This window comes from Channa argus, chromosome 22, assembly GCF_033026475.1.
Source record: "Channa argus isolate prfri chromosome 22, Channa argus male v1.0, whole genome shotgun sequence".
In the NCBI taxonomy this organism is placed as follows: Eukaryota; Metazoa; Chordata; class Actinopteri; order Anabantiformes; family Channidae; genus Channa; species Channa argus.
The window spans coordinates 13,127,976-13,151,784 of record NC_090218.1 but is presented as its reverse complement, the minus strand read 5'-3'; the positions used below and the strand labels follow the sequence as shown (position 1 = coordinate 13,151,784).

General features: G+C 39.7%; 2 protein-coding genes across 2 annotated transcripts in view; both read right to left on the bottom strand.

Moving 5' to 3' along the window:
- siah2l (seven in absentia homolog 2 (Drosophila)-like) overlaps positions 1-19,006 on the bottom strand; it is a 33,732-nt gene extending 14,726 nt beyond the window's left edge. The window contains exon 1 of the mRNA XM_067492634.1: positions 18,131-19,006. Coding sequence (XP_067348735.1) covers positions 18,131-18,589 — 459 coding nt within the window. The 5' untranslated portion in view covers positions 18,590-19,006. The remainder of the gene's footprint in view (positions 1-18,130) is intronic.
- Positions 2,811-7,972, bottom strand: LOC137108283 (histone-lysine N-methyltransferase set-1-like). The gene is made up of 6 exons (XM_067492680.1): positions 6,944-7,972; positions 5,533-5,648; positions 4,956-5,112; positions 4,499-4,691; positions 4,240-4,335; positions 2,811-3,230 (listed from the first exon to the last, which is right to left on the bottom strand). The coding sequence occupies exons 1-6, from the start codon at positions 7,036-7,038 to the stop codon at positions 3,057-3,059; spliced, it is 831 nt and encodes a 276-aa protein (XP_067348781.1). The 5' UTR covers positions 7,039-7,972; the 3' UTR covers positions 2,811-3,056.
- Positions 19,007-23,809: the final 4,803 nt, after the last annotated feature.

Here is a 23,809-nt window from a genome sequence, read left to right as displayed (position 1 = left end):
TCGCTTTCTCCACTTGCTTCATCTGATTGTATAAGACTATCTTCAATCTTTTAAAGAAAAAAAAAAATGTTGTTAATATCTTTCCCTACAAATTATTGTGTTAGTGTGACAACTTGGCTACACTTTTGTCAACTGCCTGTTAGAATAGTATACTCTCTATAGGGGCATTAAGTGAAATTACTTTCATTCAAAGTAAATTCACAAATTTGAGATATGTTAAACTATTGGGACAAAAAAAATTGCAAACTATTTGAATCTACAGCATAAAACTGCGCAGGCGTAGTTTAAAAAATGACTTCTCCGGTAAAAGTGCAAGTGTTTAAATTATGCAAACATATTCACAAAGGCACAATATTATAATTCTGAGTTTGAATTGCACTGCCCACTAACTAATAGCATTAAAGGGTAAGATAAAAAATAAAATAGACTTACAGGATGGCAACACCTTCTTCTTGGCCTTTGGAAAGCCTTTTTAGATTGTGATGATGAAGGACACTCTGTGCTGTCATCACTTGAATCATAGAGTGCATCAGAAAAATGTGGTATTCTATTCATCTGCAAAAACAGTTATGTTAAATAAAAATCATTACAGGGGAAATGCTTGGAAATTGCCTTATCCACTTAGTTGGTATTAACAGAACTGACACGATATTTTGTCAGAGACATACCAGAATGCTTTTTGTTCTTCTAAGCTTAGGAACAGCATTATCCTCATTATCAGTTTCATCCACTACAGTCTCACTCTTTGAATCTTGGAGAAAATCAGAATGATCTGGTACACTATCCTGCAAAATGGGTGTAATGTTAAGGTATGGCAATCAATTTTTGTTAATGTTTTATAAAAATCAATCACAGGACAAGGATTTTAACACTTGATGCTACACACATGCTATACACTTGACACTATGAACATTTTACTGGAATTTAAGACATACCAGAATGTTTTCTGTAATTTTGTTAATTTGGATGACTGTATGAGAGCCATCGTTTATATAGCCTTCGTCTGTATCATCAGTTTCAGAATAGTCCACTAGGGAAAAACTATTAACAGTGAAAACCTAAATGTAATAAAACAAATAATTAGAAAGGAAAAAAATATTTTAAAAAAGTAGAATAGACAAAAAACAATCATCTAAATTAGCATGTTAGTTATATTTAGGACAGGCATCAACAAGTCTCGCAAAACAACATAGAGGCTGACATGAATTACATTAAAAATATAATTTTAAAAATGCATCAAATAAATACGTGTTGCATTATATATACTTTAATTTTGATACAAACTGCTATTGAGCCAATTGAATAAAATTACAAAGAGTTGGAATTCATCTCTTCATAAGAGAATTACACAAAGTACAGGTCAACAAAAGTGATTTGTAACTAATGGCTAGTGTGACTAGTGACTCCACCTGGATTAAGTGAACTTGAGGATCCTGGGAGGGGAAGACTAGAAACTCATGCATATGACCAAATGCATCTCTCAGATTAACAGGGTGCATAAGAACTAGAAAAAAATTGTATTTACTCTTTTACCTCAACCACATGCACTCATGTTACCCAAACAGTAATCCTGACTCAAAAGCTGTTTTGGAAGAGCAGTGAACAAGTCCCTATCTTCATATGAGAATTACACAAAGTACAGGTGAACAAAGAAGGTATGTGACTAGTGTGTGCATTACTTTATTACCTGTGTGCTGGGATCATTTTTGTTTGAATCCTCACACGTAGGATGATCTATAGGGGATGTATCAGTCTCAACTGCCAAAGTAGGAGTCTGCTTGTTTTCCACCTGGTATTCAGACCGAAATCAAAAGCACATCAAGAACTGCCAGACATTGGTTATTTACAGATTCACAAGTTGTCTAAGATAGCTCAGCTGTCAGCTATTTCTAAAATAGCACTTAGCATAAAGAAATAACCACATGCTATGGCCTTTCTGCATGACTGACAACAGCATAGAAGTGGATGCAATGGATAACATTCAAAATACCTTCTGAAAACATGAAGCCCCTAAAGAGGTGTAGCATTATAACTATAATAACTTGAGGTTTGACCCTGGCAGGTATTAAGGCAATGATGTAAAATAACTATAAGTTAGATCCATACGGGAGGACCCCATAAGGGGAGAAACTATTAAATTCTGAGTGTGTGAGATTAACTGACTACTTGAGGGCCCCATAAGTGGAAGACTAGAAACACAAGCGAATGAGCACATGAGTCACTTAGGTTAACTGGATGCAGGAGGGCCCCATGAGAGAAAGACTAGGAAGATTTGTCAGGTTTACTCTTTTCCATCAAAAAGTTGTTTTGGAAGAGCAGTGAACAAGTCCCTATCTTCATATGAGAATTACACAAAGTACAGGTGAACAAAGAAAGTATGTGACTAGTGTGTGCATTACTTTATTACCTGTGTTCTGGGATCATCTTTGTTTGTATCCTCACTCGTAGGATGATCTATAGGGGATGTATCAGTCTCAACTGCCAAAGTAGGAGTCTGCTTGTTTTCCACCTGGTATTCAGACCAAAATCAAAAGCACATCAAGAACTGCCAGACATTGGTTATTTACAGATTCACAAGTTGTCTAAGATTGTTTAGCTGTCAGCTATTTCTAAAACAGCATTTAGCATAAAGAAATAACCACATGCTATGGCCTTTCTGCATGACTGACAACAGCATAGAAGTGGATGCAATGGATAACATTCAAAATACCTTCTGAAAACATGAAGCCCCTAAAGAGGTGTAGCATTATGACTATAATAACTTGAGGTTTGACCTTGGCAGGTATTAAGGCAATGATGTAAAATAACTATAAGTTAGATCCATACGGGAGGACCCCATAAGGGGAGAAACTATTAAATTCTGAGTGTGTGAGATTCACAGATTACTTGAGGGCCCCATAAGTGGAAGACTAGAAACACAAGCGAATGAGCATATGAGTCACTTAGGTTAACTGGATGCAGGAGGGCCCCATGAGGGAAAGACTAGGAAGATTTGTCAGGTTTACTCTTATCCATCAAAAAGCTTTTTTGGAAGAGCAGTGAACAAGTCCCTATCTTCATATGAGAATTACACAAAGTACAGGTGAACAAAGAAAGTATGTGACTAAGTGTGTGCATTGCTTTATTACCTGTGTGCTGGGATCATCTTTGTTTGAATCCTCACACGTAGGATGATCTATAGGGGATATATCGGTCTCAACTGCCAAAGTAGGAGTCTGCTTGTTTTCCACCTGGTATTCAGACCAAAATCAAAAGCACATCAAGAACTGCCAGACATTGGTTATTTACAGATTCACAAGTTGTCTAAGATTGTTTAGCTGTCAGCTATTTCTAAAACAGCATTTAGCATAAAGAAATAACTACATGCTATGGCCTTTCTGCATGACTGACAACAGCATAGAAGTGGATGCAATGGATAACATTCAAAATACCTTCCGAAAACATGAAGCCCCTAAAGAGGTGTAGCATTATGACTATAATAACTTGAGGTTTGACCTTGGCAGGTATTAAGGCAATGATGTAAAATAACTATAAGTTAGATCCATACGGGAGGACCCCATAAGGGGAGAAACTATTAAATTCTGAGTGTGTGAGATTCACAGATTACTTGAGGGCCCCATAAGTGGAAGACTAGAAACACAAGCGAATGAGCATATGAGTCACTTAGGTTAACTGGATGCAGGAGGGCCCCATGAGGGAAAGACTAGGAAGATTTGTCAGGTTTACATCAAGAACTGCCAGACATTGGTTATTTACAGATTCACAAGTTGTCTAAGATAGCTCAGATGTCAGCTATTTCTAAAATAGCATTTAGCATAAAGAAATAACCACATGCTATGGCCTTTCTGCATGACTGACAACAGCATAGAAGTGGATGCAATGGATAACATTCAAAATACCTTCTGAAAACATGAAGCCCCTAAAGAGTTGTAGCATTATGACTATAATAACTTGAGGTTTGACCTTGGCAGGTATTAAGGCAATGATGTAAAATAACTATAAGTTAGATCCATACGGGAGGACCCCATAAGGGGAGAAACTTTAAAATTCTGAGTGTGTAAGATTAACTGACTACTTGAGGGCCCCATAAGTGGAAGACTAGAAACACAAGCGAATGAGCATATGAGTCACTTAGGTTAACTGGATGCAGGAGGGCCCCATGAGGGAAAGACTAGGAAGATTTTGTCTATGATAGCTCAGCTGTCAGGTATTTTTTGCATCATTGTATTACTACTTTACCTTTGAACTGGCATCATCTGTTTTTGAATCTTTATGGGAAGGATGGTGTATAGGGGAAGTCCCAATTACCACAGCAGGGGCCTTCTTGTTTTTCACCTAGAAATCAGATGAAAAATAATAACTTTTAGGGATATCACTTAATCTTAAAAGAACATGGATACACACATAAATTTACAAAACAATGGAAAAATATAAAAGTTGTTACATTAGTCAGTACAACTTCACACGCAAGTTAGTATGCCCTATTTAACCAACTCACCTTTTTACGCCATGGCCATTTTGAATCACCATAGTTGTAATCAATTTCCTCTCCTATCTCTATTTTCCTAACTGCAAAGAGGCACAAATGTGGCTTGCCATCTACTATGATTTTTTTCATGATGCAGTTTGGAGATTTGCCATTATCATTTACTAATCTTCCAAGAGAGCCATCTTCCTTGGATGCATCAATACTAAAAGGTATAAAAGGTAAAACATTCAAATGTTAGTTATTTTACAAAAATCAGGCTTCACAGTGTAAACATATTTAAGAACCATAAATAATGTGTGATAACAGAAACTTCTAGACTGGCTCAGTCTAGTTTAAAATATCAATACTTAGAAGTGATAGCTTGAATAAGATTTCTCCTTCTTTTTGTAATTCATCAACTATTCGAAACTTTCAGCTCTTAAAGACTTTCTACATTTCTTCAAAAGATGTTTTGTTATAATCTTACCACCAGTGATGATTTTGCCACTCAAATTCAAACAGAAATGTACTCTCTATCTCTGTGTAGTGTCTTGACTGGCATTCTTCCACTGATATAAGTTGACCCCTGTACTCCAAGACAAAAGCACCTGGGTCGACGGGCTGGCTAGCGAACACTCCTCTTCCTATAAGGTTATTTTAGATATACATTTGATTAACAGAAACAATGAGCTGTCTTAACCTTTAACATACAGCATGACCCACCTCTTGTCACTTAAATGTGGTGCAACAATAACAAGAAAGAGTATAGCCTACTTCCTTTACAACCAACAGCTAGACCTATTGAGTATCAGCACAATGGCTTCTCTGGAAATGCCAATATATATCTGTTTCTAATATGTAGCATAAATATTTGCTTTAATATATGTATGAAATTAATAGTAATAGTAAAAGACCTGCTATCCCTGAGGGAGGACATGAAGTTAGTTGGTGTGAGTGAAGAGGATGCAGAGGATAGAGTTAGATGGAGGCACATGATTCGCTGTGGCAACCCCTGAAAGGGAGCAGCCGAAAGGAAAAGAAGTAAAAGACCTGCTATCCCTTACCTTTGTTAGTGTCAATATATCTTTCTATAAACCCAGGCTTGTCCCTTGAAGATTGAATGTAAGACTTTGCATCCTCAGCAGGCTGTAGTCTTGAGTTCCGTTTACTCATTATGGCTCTGTGAAACAGTTTTTAAGTCATAACACAGGTTATCTTATTAACTAATCACCTGAGTATTTTAATATTTCATGGTATATGGTCTATGTAGATTGCTCAACAGAAACCCAGGAATATTCAAAATAGCAGACCATAAATATAAAACACGAGGTATATTCAAACAAACAATAGTCAAACAAATTACTCCCTCTCCTTCTTTGCTAACCTGTCCTTTCCTAACCATATTCCTTGAGATAGGAAAAAACTACTGTGATGCTTAGAGAAGAGAACCCAACAATCCAATGTTCCAAAGATGATCTACAAAAGGTTTATTCAGGACACCTAGCGAAACATATTACTTCATTAAAGCAGGGATTTCAGCATTTAACATAAAACTATTTTCATAAATGAAATACAGCAAAAAAATTGGATTTAATGTAAATTAAGTAAAGGTTATGTTCCAGCGTTAATTTTACTGTTATCATTACAGGATCATCTTTATATATGGAGGACTTTAGTGCTTTCTACAAGATATTATGAAAATCCTGGAGCTTAATGGTAGGAGGATTCATCTCCAAGAAGAGAGAACTGTATGCATTTATACACATAAATCATTATTAAAATGTATTGATTAGGCCATTTATAACTTATTTCTGACATGGAGACAGTATAAACAAACAGAATCTAATATTTATTATTTACCTACCCTTTGCACAAGTGACATGCCAGATTCACACATTATATAAATGGCATTCTAAATATTACATAACATCCATCTTTATCAAAGCTGTCATATTTATTTTCTAATAGGTAAAATTTAATTTGTTGACCAAGGTAAAAATATATTTTTTTGTCATGAGTTTTCTTTTTTACACAGCAGGCTAAACTTATGAGGTTATTTGTGGATAATGAATAAAAAGAAGTGAAAAAAGTCAGCTAAAAACCATCACCTTCCCCTCTACTTCTCAATGATCCCCTTGAGCAAGGCCAAAATCTGAATCCTACTAATTTTTACACATTACCATAATAAATATTAGGCACTTGTACTTCAAAAAGGGGAAAATTTGCTCCCACCCCCATTTGCAGTACAGTTCCCACCCCTTAAAGTCCAAGTGAATATTGTCCTGAAGAAACACCGAACAATTTTATCAGTGTTATCATTTACTTAGCTAATGCTAGCGCTAATGCTAGCGCTAATGCTAGCGCTAATGCTAACGCTAGCATCTTGCATGAGATGGCACTTTACAAACGAGTTAAAAACGCTCATTACCAGCTCTTTGTTAGCATTGATAGTATTTGAGGTATAAGTTGACTTACATTTCTTTATTGTCTTGTATTACTGCCGTAGTGATTTTGTCCTGTTTAGTCCACAAGAAGCATGCGGTCTTCACCGAGCTGCAGTCATGGTGCATTCAAAGCCCGCAACAGTGTGGGTCTTTTCAGCATGTATTTCTTTTCAATGTATTTCTAACTAAACCTGATCCTTTAACAAAAAAGCCTCTTCCCATGATTTGAAGCAAATTGATTGATTCTTTTATTTCCTTATGGATCAATATTTGTCATACATGTAATTTTATGTATTTTGAAAGTTTAAAAGTAAGATTTTAGTGACATGTAGATGTACAACATGTGTGACGTACGTGCCTTAAAGGCAACTAATCTCATCTAGCTACGATCCAAATGAATATCTTATCTTATAAAATCAATTGTATTTTAACCTTCAGAGAAAATGTGCTAGATACGTATCTATAACATTACAGCAGTAGCTACCGAGCTATAGATCACTTTACAAGCTGTAAGCTATAACATAGCTAACATTAGAAGGTAGTATGGTGTTGCTAACATTACCAGCCAACATGCTGTAGCTAACTTTAGCAACTATAAATTTATATTACAACTTCACTTTGTACCCTGCTTGCAACTCTGCAGAGGATAAAAAAGTTAAAAACTGTAAAAAAAAAATCAGAAAAGAAACCTACCTGCTCCCTTCATGAAGTTTTCATACTGGTAAATGGCACAATATTCTGTGGTTTGAGGAAATGGGCGTGTATCCCAAATTGGTGACGGTGACGGTGAAGTAGCCAATCAAATGTCTTCTTATCATCAGGGCTGTACTCTGATTGGTTGAAATGTTACACACTTCCGAAAGTGTGTATCTTTTGCAATACCAAGCCCCTAGCACTAGTTGGCAGTACTGAGGATAAATTTTACACACACTTCACACACACTTTTCCAAAATTTCTGACCTTGTGGGCCAAATGAAAAAAAAGCAAGAGCAACATTAGGGGAGGCTCCTGAGCTGCTTTTTGAATGAAATCTTTGTGGGGCCCAGCATTTTGGGCCCCACAAAGGCTTTGGGCCCCACGCTGTTGGTGGGCTCCTTGCCACTGGGCCTCACCAAGTAAGAATTGCAAGTGCACACACACACACACACACACACACACACACACACACACACACACACACACACACACACACACACACACACACACACACACACACACACACACACACACACACACACACACACACACACACACACACACACACACACACACACGGTATACAGCTAACAACTGTTCTCATTACAGTCCCTTTTTTTTTTTCTCAATTATTTAATATATCACACTGACTGTCCCAACTGTAAATATTAAAGTAGGAAATTGGGAATGTTTTGAAATAAAAGATTATTAACAAAAGACCCGTCACCAGAGGGTTTGTAGAACAGTCAAGATCTGAATTATAATTTCCTTTTATTAAATAGTCAATAAGCCAGTATAAGAGCGGTGTATTCATAATGAAAACATTAGGATGGTGGCAGTCTGTGTGTGTGTGTGTGTCTGTGTGTCTCTGTGTGTGTCTGTGTGTGTGTTCCAGTCCCAGCAGGACGTTTCACTGTTGGCCTGATTAAAAATGCATCTGCTGCAGGTCAGAACACAGCAGCAGCTTCCTGGGCAGCAGGCTGGAAAACAAGACGCCATCAACGGCCACGGGTTTGACTTTAAACAAAAACTGGGCACCTGTTGGTAGAACGAGTCCAAATGCGTCCAACCTGCCCCATATTCACAGAACGCTGTTAAAGGGCAAAAAAGGTTTGGCTGTTTGAAGTTGGGAGGTTGCCTGATTTCAAGTACATTATTAAATTCATTTTTACAAATTTTCCCTTAACTCAAGGTCAAAAAAAACATAGTAGACATGAATCTTCTTACACAGCTGCCTTAATGAATTTTAGAAAATGTGAGTTTTTAGAAAAGCAGACTTCACAAAAGACTTTGTTAAACTAATACATGGTTGTGTTTTTAATTACACATCTTTGTTCAAACTTGCAAAGACGTCGTGTTAGAACAACAGTGTGCTCAACAGATTCCTACCACAAGCAGTCAGACTGCTGAACCGCTGACCTAGACGCTCTCTGAAGGTCCAAACCAACCAAGAAAAGTGACGGGAACTGAACCTTGGTTCAGTTCGATCCAGACTGAGACCACCTTCTTCAGTCAGACCTAAGACAGGTCCTGGCATCAAGGTCCAGACACAACAAGGAATAAATCTGTCATTAAATAGGACGAGGTATCAGGTACTGCAACAACTCCATCGCAGCACAGCTACATACATTCTAAGGTTATACGCACATCACATCTATTATTATTATTATTATTATTACTATTATTATTGGTTAAATCGTGTTTTCTGTGAGTAAACTAACGAGTAACTAATGAGTAATCATTAACATTTTTAGTCTGCACGATTTATTAGGTTGAGGGCACAGATTCAGGCCTAATCAATCCTGGCTAACAACAAAACTTCTTGTTTGTGAGTTTTCACTTTAAGCCATGAACCTCAAAGTTAAGAGCTGAGATAACACCCAAGTAAATGGCAGGTAATTGGTAGGTAAGTGGATACAGGTAATTTAGAACAAGCTCAATAGGTTTCTTGTCAAAAGGTTTCATTATTGTTGTGAGGATTTAAAGCTGCACGACCAACGCACCCTTTTTTCTTTCACATGAGCTCCTTCTTTAATATGTATAGTTTAAGTGTATTTTCTCAGCCAAATATAAAGAAAGCAAAATGCAAAGAGTAGGTTGCACTATTCTCACATCTGTGTCTTGAAATTATCTGAAATAAAAGAAGATGTAGTGCAATTTTTAGGAAACGAGAATAAAAACTGCTGTTTCATCAGATACATCTTTACCATACAAACAGCATCGCAACATGTTTTAACAGATGGTCAACAGCTGCCCGTCAGAAAACAAGAGCAGCTTCAGCACAAATCAAAAAATATATAAAGTGGATATATCTATAAAATATATTAAAGTGAACCATGTTCTTCTTCACATTGAAGCAGTTCAGAACGGATCCGTCGGAGAGGCAGAGCTGAAAGACCAATGCAGGGAGAAAGACTCTGCAAAGCCTGAGCCTGCATCACCACGATCAATAGCAATCAGGATAAAAGTACAGAGATGGAGAGGGGGGGGTGCAGGACAGTAAATGAGTTAGGAGTAAAAAGGATGGTTCAGGTTTTTTTTATTGGGCAGAAACCACTTAAGTCAGTTTGTGCTAAAATGATGATGGAAAGAGATGAAGGAGTGTGTTTGTACAGATGATGTCAGGACTTTAATTCATGGCATGAAGAATTAACATGAACAAAAAGCATCCTGATGTTTTGTAGGTGGTGTTCAGACAGAAAGTTTTCTGTCTGACAGGACAGACGGAAAAAACCCTGCACAGAATTTTCCAATTACCGTTTTTCTCCAAAAATCTTAAAGTAAACAGAAGAAATACAGTGTTTGTTTTCATTTACAAGGAGGATTTGTGGAGATTCTTAGTTCTACGTCATGGTTTTCCCGAAAGTGCTACTTCACAGCAACTGGACTTTTCACCTGTCAAATCTACAAAAAAGATCCAGCAAGAGCAACACTACAAGAGACACAAGGTAGAACTAAATCAAGGTCCAGGTCTTTGTGGATCTCAAGTATAAAAATGAGCACAATGTGAAAACATACAAGCCCAAACTCTAAAGGCTGTGACACACCAATGTTCCACCAATGGCTAGTGAGTGTCGGTCGTACTAGTTTTAGCGCTGTGTCTTGGACTATTGGCAGTAATCGGACCCCTGACAGCAGCTGATTATGATTAGTGAGCCTCTCAAGATCAGGTTTCTGTTTCAAGCCCTCTGAATCAGACACAAGACTTCATAAAGCTGCAATTTCTGAACCAACGTTCAAGTTGAAATCCAGTCCCAGATCCGAATGAACTGCAGTACCAAGACCGGTTGATAATTTTAAGACTCATCTGGCTGCACAAGAAACCTTCCAGGTAATATCCAGGACTCACCTGGCTGCCCAGCAGTGGTTTGGTGCGGCCAACAGGTCGACTCTCCCCAACCTCTGAACCTTGGTTCTCCTGCTGCTGCTGTCGTCCAGTATTGGTGGGAAGCCCTGCAGTGTTGGGTGAGCCGACTCCGTGGTGGCGATGCCAACCCAGCAGGCAGCGCCACTGAGCCAACTCCCTGAGGAGAGGCAGGCAGGAAGAGGCTGGACACAGCATTGCACACTCACACACAGCTGACACACACACGCTGATACACACACACACACACACACACACACACACACACACACACACAGATTACTTCCAAACAGTTAGTACTACGCTCCAGAAACCTCAACCAACACAAGGTGGAATTAACATACAGAAGACAGAGGTACACGGTTCAAAGATTTCTTGTAATGACTGTGAACGAAGTTCAGCAATGAACGACTACATGCACAAACCCTTTTTACAGCTTTGTAACAAGGGTTTTTAAAAATGTCTTCTTACACAGCTTATGTTGACCTCTATAGAATCTGCACACAAACCATTGACTGCAAAGTCCCAGTTCCATGAGAAATCCAAACAGGACCAATAAGTAACACGTAGTCCTGAAAATACCTGCAAAGGGGCTGCAGCTACTAATAAATGCAATTTGTATAAATTATTAATGTCTGAAGACATCACCTTGGACATTTTGAACTATTTTCAAAGGTCTTGTTTTGTCTGACCAGCCGTCCAAAACCAGTTCATATTTCCATAAAACAAAACCGCATAAAAAGAAAACTTTCATTCTTAGCTGATTGCAATAGACAGACACCAGGTAATTGTCCGTCCACTGTTTGATTGTCAAATGTTGTACAAACTCTAAGCTGGAATTCTGAAGATATTTGTCCCTCTCTGCTCTCCATAGACAACCAGACACACCAGAGGACAAAAACAGCCAGCAGCCAGTCTGCAGCTGTTCAGACTGACTGCAGAGACACATGAACTTCATATAACAGAGAGATTAAAAGTCCACAACAGGCCACTGAGTGGTGGACAATTCGTAACAATGTGAGCATTTAGTTAAAGTCCAAACAGTAACTCCAGGACAGGGATTAAAAGTAAACTGGACCCAAATGAAAATGCCCAAAGTCACTCTGAAACCAATCAACTGCATGGAGTTAGAGATTAAACAGAGTCCAACAGGACATGGACGTTTGCAGTTTTAACTGTAATCATGTGTGGCTCATAAAGACAACTGTAAATGTATCAGCCTTATCCAGCTGCATCTTTCCAAAGTATTCCTGCATGTGTTGTGCAGTTCTGCACATGCAGCAACTCTTCACGCAAAACATGTAATCTTCTAAATATCTTTGGGTTTTGGACAGCTGGTTGGAAAAAACAAAGAAAGACATCCGAAGACGTATCCTTGGACTCTGAGAAACTAAGATGACAATTCTCACTGTTTTAAACACTTGCTAAGGAAAACATTGCCACAAAAATCAGAAGAGACTTCCCCCCCCGCCCCTCTAAATTAGGGTTTAAATACTGAGCACAACAGTGTGTTATACGGATCTGTTGCATGCAGACAGTATATTTTGTTGGTTTTTGAAACAGACAAGTTAGAACGGAGCAGGAAACAGTGTACTGTGATCTGCTCGTCTATTCAAACGTTCTCCATTGTTAAGTACGGGTGGTTTGCAGACTAACAGGCAGAACTCACTGGATCAGGTCCCGGGAACGTCTCAAAAATATGTGCTGTGTGTTCACCTCGTACCATAAGCAGCAACATCACTGTTTCTCCTCTTTGCCCTGTTTTACCATCAGTGTCACTTAACATAATAGGGACGAGACGAGACGTCCCTGATGCTGCGTCAGGTGCCACCCACCGCGCGGTTCTCTGTCTGGAATGCTGCATCTGACAGCCTTTTCAGTCCCTGTGTGCAACAAGGGCTGCTGGCTACAGCTCAGGAAGTAGAGCAGGGTCAACAGTTCAATCCCCAGCTCCTCCTGTTCACATGTGGAAGTCACTGGATAAGACTCTGAACCCCAAGCTGCCCTAGTGCCTGAACTGGCTTCTACACTGAACATCCTGACAATCAGTAACAAGCCCGTTTGAGAGCGGTTCATTTCACTAGTAAGATCCCTCCTTTCAGTGCACGGTAGCTAGTGAGAGAACAGCCCTCTGTATGTGCAAAAGTTGGGGCACAGATTCAATTTTGTGTTTTTTTTAAAAAATAACTCATGAAGAAAGTCTTGTTTTTAATACCTGCTGCAAGCCTTTAAAAATCAACCTCAAACACAATTAGCACCCAGCTAACTCAATGATTCATCAAAGCCAATAACCAATAGATAATCAATGAGCACAGCTTGAGTGTGCGCTTACATAAACACAAACACACACATACCAGCTCCTGTTGGAGAGTCTAAACAGATGCAGCAGTAATGCAGCTGAAGCTCACTCACCCACTCTCTGTCCTACTGCAGCAGCAGAAGAAAAACACTGTTTGCTTCTTCTGTGGTGGAAAAAAAATGGCACCAAAAACACTCTGAGCCAAAAGACAGATGCTGACACACACACACACACACACACACACACACACACACACACACACACTTTTAGCTGTGTGCGTTCGTCCAAATAGTGCCGAAAACCAGATGCACACAAACACACACAGAGGGGAAAATTCTCTCTCTAGCTTCCACTAAATCTCTCTCTGACTCAGCGGCAGAAAAACATTCGCCCTCCAATCGCCCGAGATACTGCAGCACGCACACGCGCACAAACATGCACACGTGCACACACACACAGTGGGGGTGGGGAGGAAGAAAGCTGAGAGAATAAAAGGGGGGTATCGCTTAGCAGAGTGCAATCTTCCTCCTCCTCCTCCTTCTAGCATCTGTTGTCACCCCCAACACACACACACACGTTCACATTAATACACACACACACACAGCTCTCTGCTTTCATGCTTCTCTCTTCCTTCCTTCCTTTGAACTCTTATTCATGTGATATAAACACAAGCTGCAAAGTTTCAGTTCAGAACTGACACTGATCAATGGATCAGTCCATCGACAGAAAGACACAGTGGTTCAGACAAAAATTCAAAGTGCTGCACAACGTAGAAGATACAGAAAATACAATGCTGCTTGTAAGTTTATGAAACCTTTAGAATGTTGAGTTTCGTTATGAATACGACCTAAAACACAATCGGTCCAAAAACTAGATAAATCCACGATGCTGATACCACCACTCCTCATAAATGAGATGAGGTTATTATGCTCATTCAAACCAAACCGTTCCACCTTTGGTCTCCTCTGTCCATATTGGAACATTCTTCCAACAGCCTTCTGGTTCATCGACGTGGCCTTGAACAAACTGTAGAAGGCAATAATGCTTTTTGGGAGTAGCGGCCTCCTCCTGCATCATCTCATGAGCAGCTTTAAATCACAACAGACTTACTGAGCCTACAATTACCCGCATACATACCTGTCATTTATGTTGTTGCTGCTGTTTTTTCTGCCGTGATCTGAAAATTGACCTCCTCAAGGGTTAACATGGCTTCTGTTTATGTTGTGGAGGTTGATGAAGAAGAAATGCAGTTGTTATTTAGGGAAGGTCTGGCTCGAGCCTGCCCCCTAGTTGCTGACCTTTTGAATCCTCCAGACATACACAAACTAGGCAAAGACGTATGTGAACAATGGAGCAGATGAGGCTGCCGTTCTCTTTGCATATGCATTGGTGAAAAACAAGTAAGTCTGGACCCCAATGGTGGTGTTGAATATTATTGGTGGAGTCCAAAACCTTTAGAAGTTCTTCTGAAACCCTTTCCTGTCTGGAAAACAGCTTCTCTTCTAAGGTCAGAAATATTTGTCCGAGCAAAGAAACACAACCCGATTGTGCAGTCAAGATCTGATTTTGGTAATAAACATTTCTCTAAAATAAAATTCTCTGTTTTCTGTTTATATTTTTAACTTGTGAAAATAGAGCTCTATAAGACAAGAATCTAGACATGGGCACCAAAGTCTTTTTTTTGTTGATCTATGTCTAAAAGCCAAATTAAATTGATCATCATTCAATGCTTAAAAAATTAAGAGCAAAATTATGCAAAGAGGCGCCACCTAGTGGTGGAATAGATACTTTACCAGAAACAGTACATGGCAAATGGTAAATAGTCGCTTATATAGCGCTTTCATCCAAAGTGCTTTACAATGTTGCTTCACACACTGCCATGCAAGGTGCTCACCTGACCCACCGGGAGCAACTTGGGGTTCAGTGTCTTGCCCAAGGACACTTGGGTGAGGATTGAACCACTGACCCTGTGGTCCATGGTCAACTGCCTTACCAACTGAGCTACAGCCGCCCCTATGATGGATGGATAATGTCACTGTGCTGCCAGAAACGAGCAGCTCTGACTAACATCCATTAAAAAAAAAAAAAGCTGTTTAATTCAATTACACAGCGATAGAGAGTTCAGTGAGCACTTAGGAGGATCAGATTCATCACAGTAATGGCCTCTGTCTCACACACACACACACACACACACACACACACACACACACACACACACACACACACACACACACACACACACACACACACACACACACACACACACACACACACACACACACACACACACACACACACACACACACACACACACACACACACACACACACACACACACACACGATGCAGAGTGTGCAACTGAAATCAATTTTCTAATGACTGAGAATTTTGCAAACGTTTGCAATCTTGTAATAAATCTTAAACTGATCCTAAAGATAAAGAACTGAGGTTGCAGAGGTTCCCACAGTGTATCACCAGAATCTAGAGCAGGGAATTAAAACACACATTGGAACCAAATATAAAAAAATGCTGATAACGAGTAGACACAGCACAATCTATAGGAGACTGTCCTAAACGCACCGAACAGAAACAGTCAATAAACGGCTCTATGCTTTAATTTAACAGGTGGGGGAAACAAAAATGAACTTTTGGAAAAATAACCTGAATTTTGACTCCTAAAGTCTTTTTCTTGTAACAGTGAAGCGTCATGTTTAAAAGCAGTTTCCATCTTTGTGGAATCTGTCCAAGTGGGTTTTTAATGCAACGTCTTCTCCTCTTTCTGCTACACATATGGTCTGGGTTTAAGAAGAACTCAAAACTTGACAATAACAAAAAATCTACAAGAGAATGACGATCAGGAGCAATAAAAGAAGAAATATTTTTGCCATCTAAACATTAGATCCTTTAATCCAGAATCGGAAGTGTTAAAACTCCAACAATGTCCAGCCCTACAGAACAGTTGGGACGCTGTTTAGATTGTAAATAAAGAAGTTTTAATGATTTGCACAAAATGTTAAAATGTATATGTGATTGAAAATGGCACAAAGACAACATAGTAAATGTTGAAACTGAGAAATAGTATTTTTGAGGTGGTTTTGTTAGCCGTATATTAAAGGATCAACAACAGTTCCCCAAGCCCAGTGTAGAGCTTTATACAGAATGACATGGCGTTAAAATTCCACTTTGATAGGCAGCGTAAACGCAGTGACTGTGATATACACAGAGGGAAAGTGAGAAACACATTAGTGCATCTAATGGCAGTTTTAGGAGGAGTAGGGGGAGGAAGTGTGCGGATGCAGATCACATTTTCAGCAATAGCACAGTAAGAGCTTGTCTTCATCAATGCCAGTAGATGCCATTTGTTTCTAAAACGTCTAGTCTGGTGGATTTATAAGGGACAAAATAACTATCAATGATTAGTGCAATTTTTATACATTTTTTTATTTCACCAATTTGATATTAATTAATGCCTAAATCACTGTGTCAGTGAAGAGTAGCAAATGGTAGAAGAGCACAGCAGAGTAGGGAGTTGGACCTGAATGCAAGTCTATGCTACAAAAAGCTTATAATCCTTTTCTTATCTTTAAGTTCAGGTTTGCCAACAGTTTGGTTGGAGCTGCTGCTTCTTGGTTTGGTTTTCCACTTGGTGTGGTTCATTTATGAAATTTTATAGAATATTATATCACTTAGGAGTCGGTATTAAAATAAAGTAATGTGTATTGTACATTTTTATTTAGCATCTCCTGTATTTTGCAGAAATTCACTATCATTGTATGAAGAAAGGAATTTGTTTAGGACTTTAAAATATAAATATTTGCCGACTTTAACATTCTTCTAATTCGACAATCAATAAATCATTTCAGTCAAGAATACCAGGCATTACAGTTATTGGTAGTTTCCCACCTAAGACAACACATTTGGTCAGTACAGAAGGTTTTTCTGCACAGCTGCATCTGACTGAATAAGCTTTAAACAGAGGAAACTTAGTTTTTTAATTGCGACAAACATTTAACGTTGAGGCAACATGCAGAACCTAAAGCTGGAAAGCTTGTGCTCTGATGTGTCCAAACTGTCTGGTTGACATTCATCTGTGCAGCTGTACACAGTACAGTACATCTTTCAAAACGATGAAGCATCCAGTGCAGCGGATGTGCAGTGACTCACTGACATCATTTTGATGGTTTCTCAACAACAACGGGGCACAGACCAACAAAGTAAATCAGGTTCTGAGTCAGACTCATCTTTGGTTTTAGACTTTTTATGGAATTTGTGGACTGAAACAAAACATAGAAAAATCACTGGCAGTTTCCTTTAGAGGATTTTCCAATCACTGGACCGACCTCTAACTGTTTTCCTCCTCTTTGTGACTCAGCTTTCAGTCGACCTCAGAGCCTCAATTCAACTTTAATGTGGCTGTAATGGAATCAGAGCTGATGCTGCAGCTCCTACTGTCAGCTGACTGCATGGACAAAAGTATGTGGACATCTTAAAAATCAGCCTGATATCCAAAATGTGACGTCCAGGTCTGAGTACTTATTAAATACCAGCTTTACATCCAGGTTAACTCATAGATATAAAAAGGCCTTTAAAGCTTCCAACACAGGGAGCAAACAGAAGAGTGAACAGACAAACATTGTGTCTTTATGCATCAACAGGTGTGTTACTGGCACAAACTGTTTTCAGACAGACTTTGTTCAGACTCTGTAAACCCTGATCCAGAATATGGTTTGTTTTGCTCCTGCGTTCCCCTGTGACGTCACATGACACGCACACACACCTGTCCGTAAGTGCGTTGCGGCTGAGGAAGCCGCATTAAATGTGGACTTAAGTGAGCTCGTGTGTGACCAGGTGTGTCTTACCTTGCACGGGAACGGCAGTGTGGAGGCCACCTTCTCCATCGCCAGGTTCCGGATGCTCGGGCTGAGCGGGCCCCGGCAGGTCGGGCAGCAGCTTAGCTTCTGACGGCAGGGGTTGCAGACCAGGTGACCCGCCTGGCACTGCAGGATGGGCGGCAGGACGTAGTCGAAGCACACCGGACACTCGAACAGCGCCGTCAGCTCCGAGGACTGTGTGGGAAGCCCAGCTGAAGGCAGGGACACGGCAGAGGAAGGGGCAGCAGACCCCGTCCCGGCCACGGAACTCACACCGGCTGCTGCTACTGCGGACGCCGCGACTACAGCAGCGCCTCCCGAACCGCTGTGCTTTCCGCCGGCTTTCCCAGCCCCGAGTCCTCCTCCTCCAGCCCCGGCTGAAGACGGACGGCTCATGTCTTCCAGCTGCGGTTCGTTCCCGCTGAGCTGCCGAGCGGGCGTGAACATCTACTGTTTACTACCGGACGTCCCTCCGGGCCCCCGGAGACACAACATGGCGGCTGTCAGTTTGTATCGCCTGCCGGCTGATCTCATTGGCGACTACACTCTAGCTTGACAGGGCGTTCAGCCAATCAGACCGCGGAGTCGTGTCATTACGTAATATTAGACAGGCAAAATAATCACAGGTGGTAAAAGTATTTCACTAAAAAAAGTACTCACACGTACCACTACACATTCTTTCATGACGTTAACCGATAGAGATCATGCTCTAAAATGTAGGTTGGAGGTACTGATAAAAACAACTATTGATGCTGTTAATAACATTAGCAGGTTTGAACCAGTTTATTTACTTACAGCTGCTTCATACTCTAGTTATTCATTCAGTAGATTCTGTTATAACAAGGTGCATCTGCAAAGTTACTAAATTGTCAGATCAATTAAGTGGATGAAATAGTAACAAAAAATGGAAATATCCAGATACATTGAACTTAAGAATCCTACAGCACAGAGTAAATGCACAACTGAAAAGAAATGAATCATTCAGTCCCACTTAAAACACCTGCACTAGATGAAGACAGCAGCATGTCATCATGAGTTTCTGCTCAGAAATAATAAACACACATGGTTTGTCCAGTTATATATTTGGTTTTATTTAGAAATCAAAGATCCACAGCTGAAGACTGGTGAAAAGAAAAGAAACAAATGTTAATGCACATTGATTATTATTTTATTACCTTTACAAACTGCAGTAACTGTAGCCTCATAAAAAGCCTTCCACCATCTCTGGTCTAAATGTTGCACAGTGTGACCCCAGCACTTTGTATCTCATTTTCTCAGTTTTACACTGTGGCATAATATTATATACTGTCAATCACTCCAGTTAGTCCTGAAGTACTGAGCTACTTAATTATCTTGTACAAAAATTGCAATAACTTGTGTTGTACATGTAGCTTTAACATTGTTCTTTAATTTGTCTTTTTGGCCTCATTTTACTATTCTGATGCCTCGTGTGTTTTTCTTCCTCTGTGCTGTTGTGACATAAACACTTCCTCTTAAAGATCAGTTAAATTAACAGCTTCCAACTTGTCCCTTCAGGCGTCACCGCAGCGGAAAATATTCCGTACATTGATTTGACATATGTTTTTACGTCGGATGCCCTTCCTGCCACAACCCTCCCATTTTTATCTGGGCTCGGGACCGGCACGAGGGTGGTCTTGGTGGCTGGGCTGGGCCACAGAGTGGGGTGGGATTGAGCTCACGTCCTTCTGCATCCAAATCCAATGCTCTACCACTGAGCCACTAGGCCCACCTGTCTGAGATCAGTCAAATCCTATGTACAAATGTTTGGACGTCGCCAAACTACAGCATTACTTTTTTGGGGAGGGAATCAGGGGCAGAAAGAGGAAAGAACACATTTGGTTAAATATCATTAAATTCTGGGGGCAAATGTCAAAAATAGGCAAAATTTTCCTGAAACCTGTTGTGAGACAGAGAATCCATCAGTCTGTCAACAACAAAATGACTCTGAGCTGCTACAAACATTTGCAGGCTTTAAAATCTGACAGACTGACAGCAGGGTTCCTAAACTTCAGCACAGTCACAGCACATTCATGTTTAAAAAACAGGCTCAGTAAAAGTCCCAGTGTTTGGCTGCCTGTAGACACATTTGGAACGAACTTCCCCTTCTGTTCTTTTTTCAGCTGAAACTCTCTGACGTCCTCTAGTGGAGCTTCAGCTGAACTTCTCCAACCTGGTTCCTGTGTTTTTTGTCCTGTTAAAGTTTCCTTTAAGCTATACAAAACTAAATTACACATAAATATATTTGGTTTATTCTGACAAGTTTTTAGAGAAGCTTAAGTATATTTGGCCTATACCTGTACTTGATAAAGATACACTGAAGAAAAACATAATTCAGTATTCTTGTCCGGAGGCATAGACAAAATATACTAAGTATACTTAATTATAAGTATAGGCCAAATCAACTTTTAATATTGTTTCTTTGCTAAATATAAGTTGGCAAAGAAACAAAACTTAAAACTGCCAAGAAAGGAAAAATAACTGTGGTCACTTCAATAATAACTCACATGATGACGCAGGGTGTCTGCAAACATTTGGCCTGCAGCTGCATCCAGTAAACTTTAACCTGCTGCACAAGGTTCAGTGTCAGCCAGATGCAGAATTTAATTCAACAATAAATCAGAGGTTGATTCTCTTGATTAAACAGCCGAGACAAACGGGAAAAAAGAAAAATAATTGTGGATTTTAGCTGTAGGTGTGTGGACAGAATGTGACTTTAGTTTCAAAATGCAGTTCAACTTTTGGAATTGTATTTGGCTTTTAGTTTGATCTGATAAAAATATTTTTTTAGAGATAACTCTTAACAACATAGAATTTGACACAGTGTACATGTATGTTTTTAAAAAGATTTACAAGATGATTACCAGCGTTTCATCAAAGCAAAACAATAAGCAAAGCAACAACACGACTGTCAGTGAATTTTTTTTCATATCCAAATGTATCAGCTTCACCCTCTGTTATCATCATTATAACCTTTCTCCACACCAAGGCATTATGGGAAATATTTTTATCAACAAGCAGCATCATAAAATGTAAGAAATTACATCCCCAGGTTTAGACTGATCCATAATGTAAAATAAACTGAACTCACACCCATCACAGACCATACAGCCAATCAAAATAAGTTATGATGAGCGTTATGATGTAATTTGATTGACACAAATTCCAGTTTTGTTTGATTTATGAATGCATAGTTATTGATGTTAGTAATTATTAGAGATTAGATGGTGAAAAGTGATTAGCACTGCTTCTGAACCATTGGATCCTTTATCCTGTACTGAATTGTACTGAAAATCACCATTTAGACACATTCTGAGCCAGAGCCATGAATGTTTCTATTCCCAAACATTGCCCTGTAGATTTCCTGCCAAAGACAGATAAAGTAAATTTTATAAGTTTTTGTTAGATACTTTCTTTGGTGTAAAGTCCACCTGACTGAGCCAACATGTTCTTCTCTGCTCTAACAAAGGTCTCAGACACCCGGGACATGTCTGAGGTGTAGTGCTGTCCTCCATTAGCTACAACCATCTCATCTATTTTACTCAGAAACTCTCTGACCTGCTGTCTGTTTCCTGTCTGAGTGTTGTCAAACACACAGCGTCTCCCTCAACACATGGAGACCAGTTCAGACACAGAGGGACTGGACTGGATGTTCTGATCCACCGACCTCTCAACTCATCCCCATAAGTGAAAAGCACAATAATAGGTTTTTGAACTTTTCTAAGGCGTTTTTTGTTTTTTGAGGAAGCACTTTTACTTTCAGTATAAGTAATATTTTAATTGATTAAACAGGTTTGTGCCTATTGTGTAATATTACATATCAGGAGATCAGTTTTATTCTGGGGACAGAAGCTGCAGATGAGTTTTTTTGCTCCATATACACAGCCTTGGTTTGTTAGTTAGGGTTGGCTCTATACTAAAAATCAAGTAGTGACACTAATGCAAAGATTTAACTGTAAACTGACTTGTGTTATTTCTACCAAGGATTCTATCAGTGTAGTTTTTGAGGCTGAACGTGTTTACTATTATTCACAGTAGGAAATAAAAAGAGAGATCTCTGTGACTGAATGAACAGTGAGGATAGAAAAGGATGGAGATGATGGTCAAAAGTTGGATGTGAGATTACAGTCATGATGAACTGTACTTGGGATAAATATTGTCCAGTATCAAATCCAGTCCCTCCCCCCTTACAGGAGGGTGATGACCTTGTCAGTGATCTAGCTGTGTACCTGCTCCTCAGACCAGGGGCAGGGAGGGATTGTCCAGGACTGAGAGGAGTTTAGACAATATCCTGCTCTAAGCTTCAACGTGTAGAGGGTCCAGCTTTGCCCCCAGACCAGAACAGAACCAGTCCTCCTGATTCATTTGTCCAGTTTGTTGCTTTCCAATACCTTCACATTGCTGCAGATAAGAGGACACAGTCCTCCGCAGCACTTTCGTAAGTGCTGTAGAGTTGATTGTCTATTCCAGTTTATTGTCCAAGTGGACTCCCAGGTAGTTGTCGTCTCTTACAACCTCCACCTCCTCCCTTCCATCCTGTCCTGGATTTCCCGAAGTCCACCACCTTCTTTTTGTTTTACTGATGTTGAGCTGCAAATGAATAGGCCCACATCAGTATACTGTATATTTCATTTGTTGTATTGAAATATGATCAGCCTCAACATTAATACCACCTGGTGTGATGAAATAATAAAAGCTGATACACTTGAAAGACGCCTTTGCTGATTTTGAATTTGCTTCTTCTACATGTACATAAATGCTATTAAACATCCCTCTGAGTTTCTAATTGTGGTCAACATGCTTTTTCAGAGCTTCCTCCATATGACTCCTAATGATGAAAAACTCCTCCGAGTGATGTCATCCGGAGGAGTCGAAAATTCAAGCCACCATTTAAGTTGTAAAAATCACCTCCATGCAACAGTGACCTTTGAACCTTAGTATTTACTAATTACTGCACATGTTTTACCATAATTATAGGCCACTACTTGCACTTTTCAAGTATAAAGTACCTCTGTTGTATTGTTGAAGTCTGGCTCCATATCTGGTTCCTGTTCTGTTAGTTCTGTCCAGCTCTGACCTGTGGACCTCCTGAAAGGCTCTTAGTTTTATTTCCAGGAGGAATGACAGGATCTGCCGAGAGCAGCACTGCAGCTTAATTAACCTGCAGTCACCTTCAGGTTCACTCCACAAAAGCTTTTTGAAAAGAGAGAAAACGAACAAACCCAGTGGGTCTGATTTCGACTTGGTTTTTCAGGAGCACGTCTCTCTTTTGTCTTCTTATTGTCAAAGAACTGCTTTTAAATATTGCTGTCGGTGTAGAAACAGCTGAAAGGTGTATTTCTGATCTGACGGACAGGTCTGTTTGCTGTCCTCAGATTCCAAGTTAAACCTTGAGAAACTGCAAATTTAAGCTTCACGAGTCTGAACAACTCAGGACCCCTCCAGAAACTCTGCAGCTTTGTGGTCGGTGTCCTTAACTTTGACTTTACTGTGACCTTTTGTTCTTCACCTTCTTATCTTATTCCCCTTTAACTTGACACCGAGACTAATTTCTGTTAAAAGCTGCGTCAACAAACCCAGACAAGGGAAACCGGGGCCCATGATGGAGCCAAAACCAGGCCACAGGCTCGGTCAGGCCACCACCCACTG

Bases quoted from the DNA above. Each gene is read 5' to 3' on its own strand.
- LOC137108283 (XM_067492680.1), bottom strand. From the start codon at position 7,038: ATGCACCATGACTGCAGCTCGGTGAAGACCGCATGCTTCTTGTGGACT. The intron at 5,649-6,943 runs GTAAGTCAACTT...ACTGTTTCACAG, and splicing joins ATACAAGACAATAAAGAAAT to AGCCATAATGAGTAAACGGA. The intron at 4,336-4,498 runs GTGAGTTGGTTA...TCTGATTTCTAG, and splicing joins AATGGCCATGGCGTAAAAAG to GTGAAAAACAAGAAGGCCCC.